The sequence below is a fragment of the Anomalospiza imberbis genome, chromosome 2 (assembly GCF_031753505.1).
Source record: "Anomalospiza imberbis isolate Cuckoo-Finch-1a 21T00152 chromosome 2, ASM3175350v1, whole genome shotgun sequence".
Classification (NCBI taxonomy): domain Eukaryota; kingdom Metazoa; phylum Chordata; class Aves; order Passeriformes; family Viduidae; genus Anomalospiza; species Anomalospiza imberbis.
Genome location: NC_089682.1, coordinates 2668624 through 2685197, shown reverse-complemented (window position 1 = coordinate 2685197; position 16574 = coordinate 2668624). Strand labels below are relative to the sequence as shown.

At 54.7% G+C, this 16574-nt stretch overlaps 1 protein-coding gene across 1 annotated transcript in view; it reads right to left on the bottom strand.

The window, feature by feature from the left end:
- SIM2 (SIM bHLH transcription factor 2) overlaps positions 1–9856 on the bottom strand; it is a 58857-nt gene extending 49001 nt beyond the window's left edge. Inside the window, exons 1-2 of the mRNA XM_068179524.1 lie at positions 9503–9856; positions 1352–1434 (exon numbers count right to left, since the gene is read on the bottom strand). Of these exons, the coding sequence (XP_068035625.1) occupies positions 1352–1434; positions 9503–9677 (258 nt within the window). The 5' untranslated portion in view covers positions 9678–9856. The remainder of the gene's footprint in view (positions 1–1351; positions 1435–9502) is intronic.
- Positions 9857–16574: the final 6718 nt, after the last annotated feature.

Here is a 16574-nt window from a genome sequence, read left to right as displayed (position 1 = left end):
ATGGAAAATGTCAGTCTAAGTACTCTTAAACAAAAGAAAAAAATAAAAGGGTTTGCAGTAAATGTGGGTTTATTAAAACCTTCAGCATTCGTCATTCAGAAATGACTGAACTGTAAAATGAGAGTTGCAGGTGGTCAGCACTTAATTTGCTGTAAATTCAATTAATGCCAGACAAAATAGGGAACAGCCAGGAGGAGGAGTAAGAACCAAGATTTCTACAGCTGGGTCTGTATTTTAATATATAAATTTAATTATTATACACAACTAGATCAGCATTTCCAGGTGGACTCGTGACTCCGAAACAGCTGAGAGGGCAGCAGCTACTTGAAATAAAATTCCCAGGCTGGAAATGCCTCCCCAGGAGATCATTCTGAGCTCTGCCACAGCCTGGATATTGTCAGTGCCTCCCAAAAAAATCTCATTTTTCCCGGCAGGAGAGCGGCTGATGCTCCGTGGTCGCAAGTAAAGAACTGCGCTCGCCATCCCAAAGGTCGGAGCCGGCGGAGCGGCCGCGGAGCCTGGGCAGAGATTTTCTGTTGGGTTTTTATCCCCGGCCGAGAGAAAGAGTGAAAACAGCCCCAGCTGTGTGAGCAGGAATTCACCTCCCACAATAAACCCGCCCGCAAAATGATTCCGGTTTGGTGGCTCTTTAAAATCGGGGGAGAAAACCCGCGCTGTGTTTTGTTCATGTATTAAAAAAAAAAAAGTAATAAATAAATAAATATTTTAATGGGTATATTTTTATACATTATATATATTATATTTTAATATATAATTAAAATTTTATAGATATAATTAAATTATATATTTTTTTTTAATTTTATAGATATATATCTCATTAAAAATATAGTTAAACGCAATTTTTAATTTTTTTTTTTTAATCCCTCCTGCTGGCACCCTCGCCCCGGCTACGACTTCCTAAATTTAAAATTCAGAGGAATTCACCGGGATTGTGAACAGCGGGATTTCCAGGTGCTAAAGTCCCGGCAGACCCAGTCCAGGTGTTGTCCCCTTCCAGGTGTCACCGCTGGGGAACACCGCTCCCCTGCCCCGGGGGCTCCCTGGGGACACCCCCGGCACTTTTGGGGTGGCTGATGGAAGCTTTCAGGGCTGGCAGAGCTGGGCGTGCACAGAGGGGGTGAGCGCCTCTGGCTTCGGCCGATACCAAAGGCGGAGAAAAAAATGGAATAATTGGAATAAAAGTGCTTGGTGCCTCTGGTTTTCTGCCCGATGAGATGAAGGCTTCAGCCAGGCTCCAGTCGTGGTGCGGGGGTGAGGAGCGACTGGAGGAGGAGGAGGAGGAGGAGGAGGAGAGGCAACCCCTCTACCCCGGGTTTTCCATGTGCACTACCTGAAGCAAGTGGGATCCGAGCTCCATGGCCACGTTATCCAAAGGGCCGATCCTGCTCGGCTGTCCCCAGGCGTCGCCCAGACCTACAAAAAAACCCCAAGGATTTGGTCAGAGCAGGCAGCGGAGCCCGAGCTGTCTCCCCTGCCCGTGCTCCTCCTCCTCCCGCGGGTGTGGGCCCGGCGGTGGCAAAGGCTCAGTCCCTTCTCCACGCAGGTTTTGAGGGGGAATTGTTCTTTTTCTGGACCAGAGCATCCCCGCGGACGCGCTTTTCCCGAATTCCCCGGAGAGCCCCTCCAGGGACGCGGCCGCAGCCGCTCCCATCGCCCGCCGGGCCCGGCCCGTCCTTGCGCCGTCCCCTTGTCCCTGTCCCGGTCCCTGTGAGCGGCCACCCCGAGGTGGCCAAGGAGGAGGATGAGGAGGTTAAAGAGGGCCGGAGCTCGACTGGAGATAAACTGCCCCAATTTCACCTGCGCACCGACGGGCCCGGCAGAGCTTCGCCCCCCGGCCCCATCTGACCCCGCAGCCCGAGCCCACAGCCTGACCCCACAGCCTGACCCCACAACCTGACCCCGCAGCCCGAGCCCATAACCTGACCCCACAGCCCGAGCCCACAGCCCGAGCCCACAGCCTGACCCCACAGCCCGACCCCACAGCCCGAGCCCATAACCTGACCCCACAGCCCGACCCCACAGCCTGACCCCACAACCTGACCCCGCAGCCCGAGCCCATAACCTGACCCTACAGCCCGAGACCACAGCCCGACCCCACAGCCCGAGCCCACGACCCGACCCCACAGCCCGAGCCCACAGCCCGAGCCCATAACCTGACCCCACAACCTGACCCCGCAGCCCGAGCCCATAACCTGACCCTACAGCCCGAGCCCATAGCCCGACCCCACAGCCCGAGCCCACATCCCGACCCCATAACCTGACCCCACAGCCCGAGCCCATAACCTGACCCCACAGCCCGGCCCCACAGCCCGAGCCCATAACCTGACCCCATAACCTGACCCCACAGCCCGGCCCCACAGCCCGAGCCCATAACCTGACCCCACAGCCCGGCCCCACAGCCCGAGCCCATAACCTGACCCCACAGCCCGGCCCCACAGCCCGAGCCCGCGCCGGTGGCAGCGGAAGGTTCCTGCTGGAGCTGCCTTGGGGCAAGGAGGGGCGGCGGGGCTGGGGTTTGCGCGCTGATTGGGTCGCTGGCTCGGTTGGTTTTCGCTTCCAGGGTAAAAAGGAGCCTTTCAGCAGCTCCCCGGAGGAGCCGAGGCCGCCACCGTGCCATGCCGAGAGCTGGGCACTCCCGTGGCACCTGGGGGCAGAGGGGTCACTGCCCCCGGGGGATGGAGGGGAAGGGAAGGGAAGGACGCGACCGCATCCGTTTGGTGCCTCGTTTTTGGCGAGAAACAAAACCCCTCGGCTTCGGCGAGGCCTCAAAACCCAGAAAGGGTTTTTTTTGGCCGGTGGCCCTGGATGAAAGGCGGGGATTCGGTGCTGCCAGCCTGGAATTCCACAATCGGCCCGGCTCGAGGATGCCCCGCTCTGAAACGGAGCCCCGCGTTTTCCCCCGGTGCCCTCTGGCCGCCCAGGGGCTTCCAAAGAAATCTCCTTTCTCCCGGCTGTGCCTCCGGAACCGGAGAGAAAACTGGCAGAAATTCCTGCCCTGAGCTCCAGCTCCGTGATTCTGGATCCGTTTGTGCTCTGGCCGCTTAAACCCGGGCTGGGAATGATGGGGGGATTTCTCTCCACTTTTGGGGAATCCCTTGGGATGGGCAGGATCTCCCGCTGGAGGGACGGGAGGCGGTGGGGAGGACGCGGTGCTTCCCCCGAGTTTTGGTTCCCTTCCCGGAGCTTGGCACCCCCGGGAAAGCGCTAAGGAACTTCCCATGCCAGGCAGGGGACACCGGGGACCTCGGCCGGCCCTGACCCCTCCTTTTCGCCATCCCGAGGCAGCAGCAGCACCCAAAAAGAGGGGTCTGCGTCCCCACCCCGTGTCCGTCTCTCCAAATTCCGGTAATTCCCCGCGTTTCCCCGTGGGAAGGGGAAGCACACCTTCCCTGCTCTGAAAGAAGAGCTGGGAAATTTGTTCGGGAGAGCCAAACGAAAATTCGCCCTTTTCTCCGCCTTTTCCCAATTTTCCGTTTGGACAAGGCTCCTAAACTTCCAGAGACACGGCAAAAATGTCCTTTTTGCTGAAAGACTTTTTTGTTTCTCGGGAGAAAAAGTTTGGGAATCGCGGAGTCATCCTGCAGTTTCTTTCCCGAGACGGCAACAAATGCAAACTCCAGAGTCTGTCCCTGTGCGGCGGGGGTTGCCCTTATTTCGATTTACTAATTACAAATTTCGAAATATGAGACTGCAAACCTACAAAGAGAGTCGCACACAGCTGTGTGAAAACTGCCCTGAGCTTTTCCATTCCCAAAGACGAAGCAGATTTATTCCTTGAGCTCTCAGGAAACTCTTCAAGAACGAGCCGCGTCTCTGCTCCGCCCGTGCGAGACAATTCGCTCCGTCCTGTCCTTTCTCAGCATCCCAAAATCTGCGCTAGTTTTGAGGTTCTTTCCTAGCCCGGAATAAAAAAATGCCACTTGCTCAGATTTGCTCCCTTTGGAATTCAAAATTGGAGTCGCAATCGCGAACGCGCGTCAAACGTAAACACGTTCGGTGGATCAGCCTGGCATTCGTCTGAGCTTATTTTAAAGCCGGCGATTTTATCATTTAATCCGCCAGCAGATCGCTTTAAAGGTGAAAACGAAACGAATAAAACCTTACATTCGAATAAAGGACTAACACCCATTAACTTCTCCTCCGAGAGATTTGCAAACGCGCCTTCCTGTAAATGTATGGATGCCATAGGCTCGGCCTGGCTTCTCCTGCCCGGCCGCTGAATAACGCACAGATTCGCTCAGTGGCCTGGAGCGAGGCCAAAATCGCTGCCGATGCACAGCGAGCCTTTCCCGCACCGCTCCTGCGGGACGGGAGGTCGCTGGGATGGGAGGCGATCCCTGTCTGGGGTTGCTGCCGGGTGTCCCACACGGCTTTGTCACCACACGGGCGGTTTGGAAGGGGACATTTCCAGATGTCCTCTCGCAGCGGGAATTACCCGGCCCAAGAGAGAGAATTCCCTGCCAGCGGGCGGCTGGAGCATCCTCCCCGCAAACGCTGGGAACGCCCGTGGGGGTGGCCCGGCTCCGAGCGCGGCTGCTTTGCCGTGCCAGAGGCTCAGGGATCCCCCAGATCCAGCGACCTGGGGGGATTCCGGCAGCGGGAAGCCCGGAGAGCCGGGGCTGGGCTCAGCGGCAGAGCCCGCACGGCCCGGGGCCCCTGCGGGACTGTGGCTCGCCAGTCCCAGCTCAACCTCCGCTTTTCGGGCACTCCACCGGCAGACATGGGCGAGATGAGCCTCTCTCCTGCTTTTCCCGGTGTTTGGAGCGGTGTCTGTCCCCCCCGGACCCGGGGCCGGGAGGGCAGGGCAGGACCGGGCTGCCTGGCAGGGCGAACCACCGGCCCCAAGGGCGGCTGTGCCCGCCGGACCCCTCCGGGCACCGGGAGGCAGCTCCGGCTCCGACAGCTCCGGCCCCGAGTCAGAGAGGGTTTTGTACAAACACCCCAAAATTTCTGCTGCTTTTGCCGTTGAAAAACTGTGGGTTTTTCGTACAAACGCGTCCCGCTCCCTGTGGCAAACACGGATAAAATCCCCCTCCGCCCCTTTTGACATCTCTAGCTGTTTTTCAAAGTACCTCAGAACTCACTTTGGGCCATTTGTACATTTCCCGGTTTCCAGGGAGGCAGCGGGGTGAGTGGAACTGTAATAAAATCTAGAAATATTTGGGAACAACTCCCACCTTTGCTCTCGGCATACAGAAGTTCGTCCACACGCACATTTGGAAGCCCGGTAGCTTTTCAGCTTGGGATTCTGCTAAAAGAATTACTTAGCCGTGTATTACGTTCAGTATCGGGTTGCCCTGTAACTTGGAGTATTTCCTTTGTGTCTGCTGGGCTGTTCCCCGGAGCGCAAGGTCCCCCAGCCTTCACAAGGAACAACGACAAAGCCTGGGGGCTCGCCGCCAATTCTGCTTTTTGGGTTTTCCCCAGCGCCCTTGGGCCTCCCTCGGCCGGGAGAGCCCCGGGGATATTCCCGAGGGGCAGCCCCGGAGCTCCATCGAGGTTTGTGCCCCTCGTTGAGGCGAGGTCCGAGGCTCTGCTGGCACCCCGTGAGGAGGGGGCGAGGGCAGCGCTGACACCCAGCCCCGTCTGCAGCGGGGGCCGGGGGATCTCAGCCCCGACGGCACCGCCGGATCCCGGGGCCGCGATGGGTCCGGAGCCAGCGGGGAACACCGGGGCCCGGCCAGGGGAACGTCTGAGAGCGGGGAAGCTCCCAGGTCACGCTCTGCGAAGGAGCAGCTCCGGGCAGGGATGTGCAGGGCTGCCCGCTCCTCTCTGTGGGCTCAGCGTGGGGAGGGCGGCCGAGGGCTGGGCGGTGGGAAGGACGGGCGTAAAGATCAAGACTTTTATTTTATAAAAAGAAAATAAAATTTTAAAATTTTTAAAGGGTGAACTCCCAGAAAAAAAAATTAAAAAGTAAAAAAGTGAGGAAAAAAATACTCTAACAAATCTTCCCCCCAGGACACCCGCACAAATCCGGCTCTCCCCGCCGAGCCCAACCCACCAGATCGCGTTAAGAGGCCCCAAAGCGGGCGTCCTACAGACAGGGAGGTCACGGGCAGACCCACGGCAGTGACCCCCGCCCTTCCTTTCCCTCCTTCCCTCTCTCTTTCCTTTTCGGCCGGGAGAGACCGGAGCGACCCCGCCGCTCGTCCCCGCCCCGACCCCGCCGCCCGTCCCCGCACCGCGGGGCCACCGGCTCCCGCCGCCTGGGAACGGCCCCAGGAAAAGCCTAAAAAAAGCACTTTTGTTTTAGTAAGACCTTTAATGTCACTATTAGTGGTTAGTACAATAGGGGCTGGCTGCTTTCTAAAAAGGGATTACTCACGCCTCGCGCTTTATTTATTTGTTTAATTCATTAACGAACCTTTTCCGAGCGCGTGCGACAATCAGATGAAATAGCTGCGATTCGCCTTGATTTTCTTAAAATATACATTCGTGGCCAGGTTGAAATGGGGACCGAAGACTACGAATATTCCTAGTAATTTCTATTGTCTGCCTCTCGGAATAAGGAAGGTCTGAGATCTACCGCTCCGTCACTTTATTCAGATTATTTTGTATTGCGCACATTGTATTTAGGGTCACATATTAATTAGCTCGCTCCCATCCGGTTAAAACAACCATAAATGTCCAATTTCATAATCGGTTTTGGACACTGCGCCGGGGATAGGGGGAGGGAGAGGGTGACGATTTCACCAGTCTGCCGTAACTGGGGGGCAGAGAATCGCAGTTTTCAAACGCGATTCATTCTCGCCTCTCTTTCTTTCATTAGCTCCTTTTCAAAAGAAAAATTAAAAAAATAAAAAATAACTGACGGAGGAGACGGAAGACGACTCGTGGTGGTGTATATCTGTTCTACAGCAACAAAGCCGTGGCAAAAACAACAACAACAGGGAAAAAAAACCCAAAACACGAGAGGAGACGGTGTTAGAGAGCGGGAGGCTGGAAGCTGCTGTGTCCTGACTCTAACTCGTGAATCTCAAGGTCGCAGCGGTACCGCAGGGCACAATCTGGGATATCGGAGCCCGAACTTGTTCCTTGCAGGGCTTGCTCTGCGAGGGCGAAAGGAGCCGGGGTAAAAATCCCCTTTCGCTCTCGCTTCTTGGAGTCTGAGCGGGTTCGGACCATCTTCAGAAAAGGCCTGGCCGGGCTGAGCAGGAGACCTGTCCCAAGCCCTGTCGGGATCAGCCACCTCGCTGAGGGTCTCAAACTTTTCCTAAACTACGTGTGGAAATCAGGGGGTGAGCCCTGAGCCCTCCACCGAGGGGTTTGAAAACACAACCCTCTCTCTCTCTCTCTCTCTCTTTTTCCCTCCAGTCTAGACGGAGCTGGAAGCCAGGTCTGCAGCTGAACAGCATTTCTGGCCGTGCTGGCCGCAGTTAGTCCGGGCCTAGCACGCATCTGGTGGCGTCTGAGACCTGTCCCCCCGACCCTGCCACCCCTTTAAGCCTCACAGGGTGACGGCTGGGGCAGCCCGGGGTGCTGCTACGTGCCCACCTTCATTTCATGGCCCCACACCCATCGGGTCCAGCTCTCGCCATGGGGCTCTTCCCGCCGGGGCTCGCTGGCCCAGGATTTAAGCTGGGACGCCTTTCCAGGCTGTTTCCCCTCCCAGTAAAGCCAAGTGGAAACCAGTAGCCGAGTATGAGGAGGGGGGAGGGAGGACGGACAGAAGGACGGACGGATGGGGACCCCCCTCCCCTCCTTCCACGGGGGAGAGGGAAGTTTGGGTGATGCGGGACTGTGTGGAAGAACCCCCCCTAAAAAAATCCTTCTGCATCCGTTTCTGCCCGGCTCCCCCCTTTCCCCTGCACCCTCCCAGGCACTAAACGCAGGGCTCGGCGACCAGAGGAGGTAATTCCCCCGGCCTGTCATCCCTGGATGCAGAGCTTTGGTTTTAAATGTATTTCCAGACGTACTTAAGACGATGAAAGATCAGGAATTCGCTGTATGCATTTAAACGTTGCCCTTAATAAGCAGAGTGTGCGGAAGCGCACGCCCGGCCTGTTTAGGGAAGACAGACACATAAAACACGCCCGAGCTGTGGGTATAAACCTGCTCTCGGGGTCGTCTCGTCGCTCTTGAGGATCAGCAGGGCTGGAAAAGCCGGGACGCATCCAGCAGCAATCTCGAAACGTGCCGCTTTTCGTCCCTCCTAAATCAAAGGCGTTCGGGGGCATGATGGCCAGGCACGGCCGGCGAGTGACCCCCCACACCGCCCCCCTCGAAATTACGACGCTCTATTTCTCATCGGGAAATTTCCCGGTGGGGAATAATGGCTGGAAAATGCGGCGGAGCAGCGCCTCGCTCCCCTTGCTCCGCTGGCTCGGGAGCGCACACTAACGGAGCCCTGGCTTCCCATAATAGCACGGCTGCTCCGTGCTCCCGAAATTTCTGAATTAAATGGCCACGACGGTAAGCTTTGCTCGGGTTGGGAGGGGTTTTTTTTCCCCGCCCTCCCCCTATTTTATTTCTGGTTGTGTTTTTCTTTTTAGCCTTTTAATAAAGCTCCTTAGAAACCGCGCCGGAGAGCAGACCTTCCCCTGCGGAATTTGCTAATTCCTTCACCCCGCTCCTAGTCCGGAGAGGCACAAACAAATGACAAAGCGGGGCTGCTGGGCTTTATTTAGCCACCCGCAGGCACTGCCCAGCGCTTCATTCCGCATCAGCTCCGCGGCCGCACCGACAGCACGGGCGGCCGGCGGCTCCCCACGGCTACCGGCCCGCAGCCTCCCCTCGCCCTCGGGGGAAAGGCAGGAGCCTCCCGAGGGGCTGATTTTCCCCAAACCCTGCGGGAAGGAGAGACTGGTGCCGGGCCTCGCTGCTGAGTGTCCCCGAGAAGAGCCACGGGAGCCACAGCCCCGGCCGGGGAGCAGCGGGGTCCCGGCCGGGCTGGGCTGGGACCCTCCTTCCCCTCTTCCCCTCTCTCCCCGGCCCCGGGAGAAGCCTCGGGGCCTCGCTGCGGAGCGGCCGCGCCTTCATTCCCAGCCTGCTGCCCTGGCTCCAGAGAACTCCAGCCCAAATAAAATAATAATAACAACCACACGTTTTTTTTTTTTTTTCTTTCCCCGAGGCCGTGCCCGGACGGGAAGAGCCGTGCCCAGGGGCCATCCCCGGGAGCCGGGCGGGCTCCTCCGGAGCAGAACACACGAACCGAGCCCGCTCTCACCGGGGCGGTCCCCCCGAGCCAACGGAGCTGAAGCGGCAGCCGAGGAGGAGGGCGACAAAGGGGGGATGAACCGGCCGGCTCTGCCTCCCACCGCCGCCGGGCTTGGGGCAGACGGGCTCATTCCCAGCCCGCTTTTCCCTCAATCCCCCCTCGCTCGCTCACCCCGTTCTGAGAGCCCTGCAGGCATCCCTTCCCTCCTGCCAGGGCGCTGATGGGGTCGTGCCCACCCCAGCACCCTCTCCCCGCTCTCTCCCGGCCCGCGGTGCCTCCCCGTCCCTCCCGGGCGGGCTCCCGGAGCCCCGGGGCTGCTTTTACCTTCGGGGAAGACGGCTCGCATTTTCAGGTAGCTGGTGGTGAGGCGGATGATGGACGCCTTGTCCAGCTGCGAGGTGATGGCCGAGGGCAGGGGCAGCAGTTTGGCCAGTTCGTAGAATTCTCCATTTTCTTTTTCCCGTCTAGTCTTTGCCGCGTTCTTGGATTTTTCCTTCATCGCGACTGCTGCAAGGCGGGGATGTCACTGGCATATTAGACCCGGTTCTTCCGAATGGCAGGGGGCATGGATTTCGACTGCAGAGTTAGGATTTTCGTTTAAGGAAGGCAATTTACCCAAAACAAATAATTAATAGTAATAATAATAAACGAAAAAGGGGGAGGGAAAGACAAAAAAAAAAAAAAAAAGGAGGGAAAAATAAGGCTAAACCAACCAAACAAAAACAACACGATCAGAAATGGTGCGAGGAGGAGGGAGGCGATCTCTGAGCTACAAGCCGCTCGGAGAAAGCAGTTCTGCTCTGACCCCGCAGCAGCGAGGGCTTCGAAAGCCAGACTGAAAGACCCACGGCAACCCCCGTCCTCTGCGTGCAGCTGGGATTCGGATCTTGATCTTCTCCTTAGTGGGGAGCAAAGCGCTGGATTCCCTTCACCGAACGATTTCTTCTACTCAATCGTGCCCCATCCAAAAATAATAATTAAAAAAAATAAAAAAAAAAAGAAAGAAAATAGAGCGTCCATGCAAGAAATCATTGGGCTAAACAGGCTGAACCATTTTTGGACATTTTGTCTCTCAAAGAAGAAAAAAAAAAAGGAAAGCGAACGACCGCGCTGCTCGTTGAGCGAAGTGCAGAATGAGCTGGTCCCGGAGCCCGAGATGCCGAGGACGCGACGAGCTCCCCGCTGAACCAAAGTCAAAGCCGGTGGGTGACTGATGGCTGGAGTGCTCCGAAATCAGCAGCTCTCCTTCCCCTCCGCCTCTCCCCTCCGGGCGGGCTCCTGCGGCCGAAGGGCGCTGCTGCTCCGCCCGTGCCCGAGGGGCTCCTGCAGCGCCGGGGCTGCGGGGCCGCCGAGCCCCGCGGGGGCTGCGGGGGCTGCGGGGCTGCTCCTGCCGCTGCGGCCGCTGCGCCCGGCTCCAAATGTGCTTCTCATGCGGAGTCAAATTAAAGGATCCGTTTTCCTCGGGACCAGTGCCACTTCAGCGTTGTCTCTTTCCAAACAAGTCCGAGCGCTGGCAAAGGCGCGGCATTGATTTTGTTGCTTTTATTTATTGGTTTGGTTGTTTTTTTGTTGGTATTTTTTTTTCCCTTTTAAAGAAAAAGAATTTGAAAGATAGGAATCTTTCCCCTCTCTATTTTTCTTTTGGTTTCTTTTTTATTAGTCACGTATTTCAAGAGCGAAGCGGTAGCTCTTTGGCAGAGACATGCCTTTCAAAGGCAAGGGGAGGGTTTGCTACATTCACCTCCCGCAATTCGGCAAAGATCGAAGGCAAAATTCCCCTCCTCTCGGAAATCACAGCAGCCACGCTCCTCGTCTGAAAGCACCGATATCTCCGCTTTTTTTTTTTTTTTCCCTTTTCTTTCCTCGCCTTATTTATTTATTTATTTATTTTCCCAGGGGCAGAAGGAGCTCTGAAGTGGACCTCTCGCTTAATTCTTTAGCAAAGGCTGCAGAAAGCCAGGAGAGCCTCAAGAGGGGAGGGGATAATGTATCCGTGACGTGTCCTCCTGCGCAGCGCCCTCCGAGGGACCCAAATCCAGAGGAGCCAGCTCAGGGCCGCAATTAGCACTTGCGAGGGGACGGGAGGCCGGCCCGGGGGGAGCCGGGGGCGGGGGCCGCCGCCTGCGGCAACCCCGACCCGCTCCCACGGAGCCCCTTGCCCCTCGCTGCCCTTCTCGGTGACCCCGAGGGGGCCTGGTCGCCCCACCCGGGGCGCAGCTGCCCGCAGGAGGGGCCACGGGGGGGTGTGGGGCCGTGACACGCGTGGGGCCCTTCCCCAGCCCCGCGGCACCGCCGGGAAACCACCCGAGACCTTCCCGCGGTGTTCTGGATCTGGGTAAAGCGTACCTGGACGCACGCACAGGTACGCGTGGCTCGGACAGACGCAGCACTCAGTTATAGCGTCTGTGAAATACTCATTTTACACATTTATACACAAATATGTACACATTTATGTGCAAATATACACACCTTTATATACATGTATATATATACATTTATGTGCAAATATACACACCTTTATATACAAATATATACACATCTATATACAGATATATCCACATTTATATACAAATATATCCACGTTTATATACAGATATATCCACATTTATATACAAATATATCCACGTTTATATACTGATATATCCACATTTATATACAAATATATCCACGTTTATATGCTGATATATACACATTTATATACAAATACATGCACATTTATGTACAGATATATTCACACATTCCCCTCGTACACGCCGAGGAGGGGGCCGAGCTCCGGGGGAGCCGTCCCGCCGGCAGCCGCTGCTCATCAGCCCCCGCCGGGCTCCGCTGACCGGGGCTTAACCCCGGAGCTGCCGGAGCAGCGCCCGGGGGAAGATGAAGCCAATGAAGAAGATCCCGGGACCCCCGGGCCCCCTCTCCCTCGGAGAGCTCGGGGCCACCTCCGCAGAGCTTGTCACACAAGCCATGCCTGGCTCCCTCGTCATGTCCCGAGTGAAGGAATTAAGCCCAGCCCGGGCAGGACGGAGCCGTGCCCGGCCAGGTTTAACCCGACGGGAGCCCTTGAGCAGCCTTTGGGGACACGAAGCCGCGCGGGTGTCCCTGTCCCACCCGCACGGGGACACAGCCGCGGTCCCGCGGAGCCACCACCCGCCCCGGACACGCGTGGGGGTTAAAGCAGCGGGGAAAGGGGCGGGAGGAGGGACCAGCAGAGCCCGGCGAGACGCGGCTCCGCATGCCGGGCGCCGAGGGGGATGGGAGACACAATGCCCCGGTCCTTAATATTAATCCCAGCGAGAGGCCTGGCCGGCGGGCGAGCGTGTTTGCCTAAGCTCGCCCGGCCCTCCGCAATTATCCCATTAGAGCAGCAAGAGCCCGGCCCGGCCACGCCGAGGGAAAGGCCACGCTCTTTAACCCGCCCGGGCCACCGCAGCCCGCGGGATGGCGAGCGGGGACGCTGCGGCACCTCCAGCCGGAGATGTGGGGCGAGCAGCGGGCGAGTGGAGCCTGAAGGGTTCCAGGACATGCCCGCTCGGCCTCTGATCCCAAATCCATCCCCTCCTGGCTCCGGTACCCGGCACTGCGCCCGGCCCTTGGCTGACGCGCCCGGGGACAGCGGCTTCTGCAGGGAAGGCAAGCAGGGAATGGGTGGGATTTAGGCTGGGTTTAGGCTCGCAGGTCAAGGAAAGCTGAGCGAAAGCCTAAATGTGCGATGTGCCCCGTTTGTCCCTCCCGCGCTGCCCTTTCTACCTGCAAAACAGGGGGAAACAGCAGCCCCGTGCCCCTCTCTATGGGGACACCTCTCCTGGGCACATTGGAGATGCCAGATTTAACCCACCGCTGTGGTTTTATTTTCATTTTAACTGAAGAGTGCTCCGGCTGGGACTTTTTGCCGAGCAAAACAAACGAAAATCAATTTAGGGAAAAAAAAAAAAAAAAAAAAAAAAAGAACCTCAAAACCAAAAACCAACAACAACAAAAAAAACCAAAACAAAACCGAAAAACCAAAACCAGGCGTCGAAAAGAAACTTCAGCTTTTCGGGGAAATTCTCAAAATTCAATGCAACCTCCGCCCGCCGCTGAAACTGGATGTATGTGCAGAGGTAAAAAAAAAATAATAATGTATATATCGGGGGAAAATATTTTCTTTATATACAGATATATTTGTTTTTTGCGGAAAATTAGCTGTATATCAAGGCAGGTCCTAAGGGGTCCGATTCAACGAGCTCCGCGATCTCTAACCCCGAAAAGGAATTTATGTGGGACATTTCTGTGTCCTGTGAACAAAATATAGAGACAAACGACGGGGTGGCAAAGGAAAGCGTGGGGGGAGCGTGTTGTGTTTCCAACAAGTTGCGGTGGTTTGGAGACAGGGCAGATTTGCGAATGTTTTCAACAGAATCCCGACAGAAAGAGAAAAAATCACGGTGCTGCAAGGGTGGCCCAAATCTGTCGAGGTGGATTCGCGATGTGGAGCTCGGTGAGTCCGAGGTGGCTGCAGGGATTTCCCTGCCACCCTCTCCATAAGAAACTCCTCGTCGGGACGAAAAAAAAAAAATCATGAGAATAAATAAAACAATTTATTTCTTAAATATTCAGATCATGTTTTCACGGATACCTTGTCCTGGAATCCTACACCGGGCGCGCACAAACCCCACTATTATTTAACAGCATTTTCCTTTTGCTTGGAGGGAAAACCCTTCAAAAGGGAGAGAGAGGGAGTTTCTTCCCCAGGTGAGCTGTGTAAGAGGAACATTTCCAACCTTTTCCTTTTTTTTTTTTTTTTTTTGAAAACCCAGGGTTTTCAAGTGGAGACGGAAAACAGAGAGGGGAAAATGAGAGGTGAGAACAACCCCATCCACCCCAAAACAAACTCTTTTGGCAGCTCCCTTGCGCGGGTGGGTGCCCCGTGTCTGGCTGGCCACGGGGACAAGCCCGAGCCTCCAAGGGAGGGGGTCCAACACCTTTTTTTTGGGGCAATTTCGCATCTTTCAGGCGTGGGGGTGGCACACCCGGGACCCCCGGCACCGCTCCCTTCCTATCCCCTGCCCCTCCCGGGATCCAAAGGAATTCCCAGGGCCGCTCCAGCCGAGGCTCCCAGGGACAGGCAGCAGGACGGGGGTTGCCATCCCCTCAAAGTGTCCCTGAAAGTGCCGCCCTTGCCACAAAATAACTTGGCAGCGCCGCGATTTTGGTGTTGGTGGAGTTTTCCTGCTTCTTTCTTTTTTTTTTTTTTTTTTTTTTTTTCCCCTCGGTGGAGGCTGGGGAGGAAACTGGGGCTGCGGAGCCGAGCGCAGAGCGGGGCTTAACTTTAGTCTGATGTGCTTAGCTGAAGTATTAACTGTGAGAAATCCCACCAAGTTCCACAGGAAAGAAAATACCGTCAGATATTTGAACATTTCCAGTCTGCACCATCAGCACCGCTCCCAGCTCGAGGAGCAGCAGCGCTGATCGTCCCCGGAGGAATCCCCCGGATTTTTTTTCCCCCGTAACTACAGCTCCCAAGTGTGGCTGTACACACACAGCCGCTCACACACGCAAATCCTATAAATGCTAATAAAACAGATTCCTCGGATTTGTTTAACTTGCCCCGGCACCGCCGTCCTATATTGATATTCAATGGGGTTACTGGTGTGCCCGAGGATTACTGGTGAAGTGGAAGATTTTGGGATCAGCCTTCTAGGGTGCCACTCGGACATGTCCCTTCAGACAAGGTGGGAGCCGTAAACACTGGCAATAGGGTGAATTCGAACTGAATACTTGAAAGGGGAAAAAAGGAAGTGGAATCTTGGTGCTGGAATTATGAAACTATGCAGAATCGAGGCCTCCGGTTGCAGGGGATCGTTTTCAGCTCCTTTCTGGAAGCTGTATTGCTGCTATTGTCCAACCTTTGCTGGCCACATGGGACACGTTTGGCAATAGGACAGAAAATTATTTCTACTGGGCATGAACTGGAAATATCCAGCTGGGGCATGGATCCCGTTTCTAATCAGGGTGGAGGGAAGGAAATCTCAAGGCTCTTTCTTGTTACTCAGACAGCATTTGGAGGGTTTGTCAAAAGCTCCTCTCCAGAAAAAATACGGCTGTTTAAAAATGAAATAAGGGTTGTGGGGTCTTTCTTTTTTTTTTTTTTTTACCTTTCAAACTTGTAAATGTGGGGTTTTCTTTTGCTGTCCTTGCTGTAGAAGGGGGTGCATGCTGTGTGTGGTGTGCAGCGACAACACAGGCGTGCAACTCTGCAGGAGCTGTCAGAGTTGATGGACTGATCCAAATGGATGATATTCGCAAAAAATATGCCCAAGTTCAAAACTCTCAGTGCTCATGTTCGGGTCAGGTTTTCAATTTCAGTTTTCTAAGGAGAATAAAGTTGTTTTGTTAAGGTCAACTTAATGTTTCTCCCTCCCCCCCCCACCATAACCGGAGCTGGAATTCGATGAATTTTCTGAAAGTATTTTCATAGGGCTCTGATAATTGGTATTAATTATGACACCCGAAGTTTCGTGACCAAACATTTGCTGCTGCTAATACAAGCTGCAAACCATATTTCTTTTATGCATGGGAGATAGTTTAAAAGGCAAAAGCTGGGAATAGGAGAGGGAGTGTATCAATCAGGGAGAGGAAGCTTCTTGGCTGGAGAAACTGGAAAAAACCTAGTGGGAAAAGCACACACTGGATCATTTTTACTCTATCTGTCTGAAATCCTTTGAACATTCTAAAAAGTTAATGTGAGTATTTTTATTTACTTTTTCAAAGTTCTGCTCAGAGATTTGTTTTCTCAGTGGTCCTTGGCTTATATGAGCAGTGTGACTAATCTAGTGGAGATGAATAATGGATCTGTGAGGAATAGAGGAATTCTGATTCAAAAACATTTCTTTTTTTTTTTTTTTGGTGGTATTTTATGCTGCTTGGCATTCAATACATTATATAATGTCTGTCAGGGGGACTTTGGTAAAACTTGATTGTAAAGTTTATAAATACTTTAGTCATGATTTAGAAATGATGGATGGAAAATGTTATTTATGCATAATGCTATTTATGCCTAATTATGTGATGTTTTACTCTGTTCTGAGCACAGTCATAAGCTAATGAATGTGCTGTCATTAACAACTGCACCTTTGATTTCTAAATAGGTTTTTTACCATGGACAGCCAGAGAAATTTAAGTAAAGAATGAGCTTTTCACAAGGGACTGGAGCACGAGGGGCACGGAGGGGATGAAGAGGGAAAGCAGAAGTTCTGGCCAAGGTAATTTTTGGGAACTCAAGACCTCAGGCCTGCAAAGGGACCTGGATCAGCCAAATCTCCAAGGCAGGAGCTGAAACCAGCGTGGAATTCCCAGAGTGCAGCCTCAACAAAGCAGGAGAAACACTGGAAATAGAGGAAGGGGAAGGGGAAGGGGA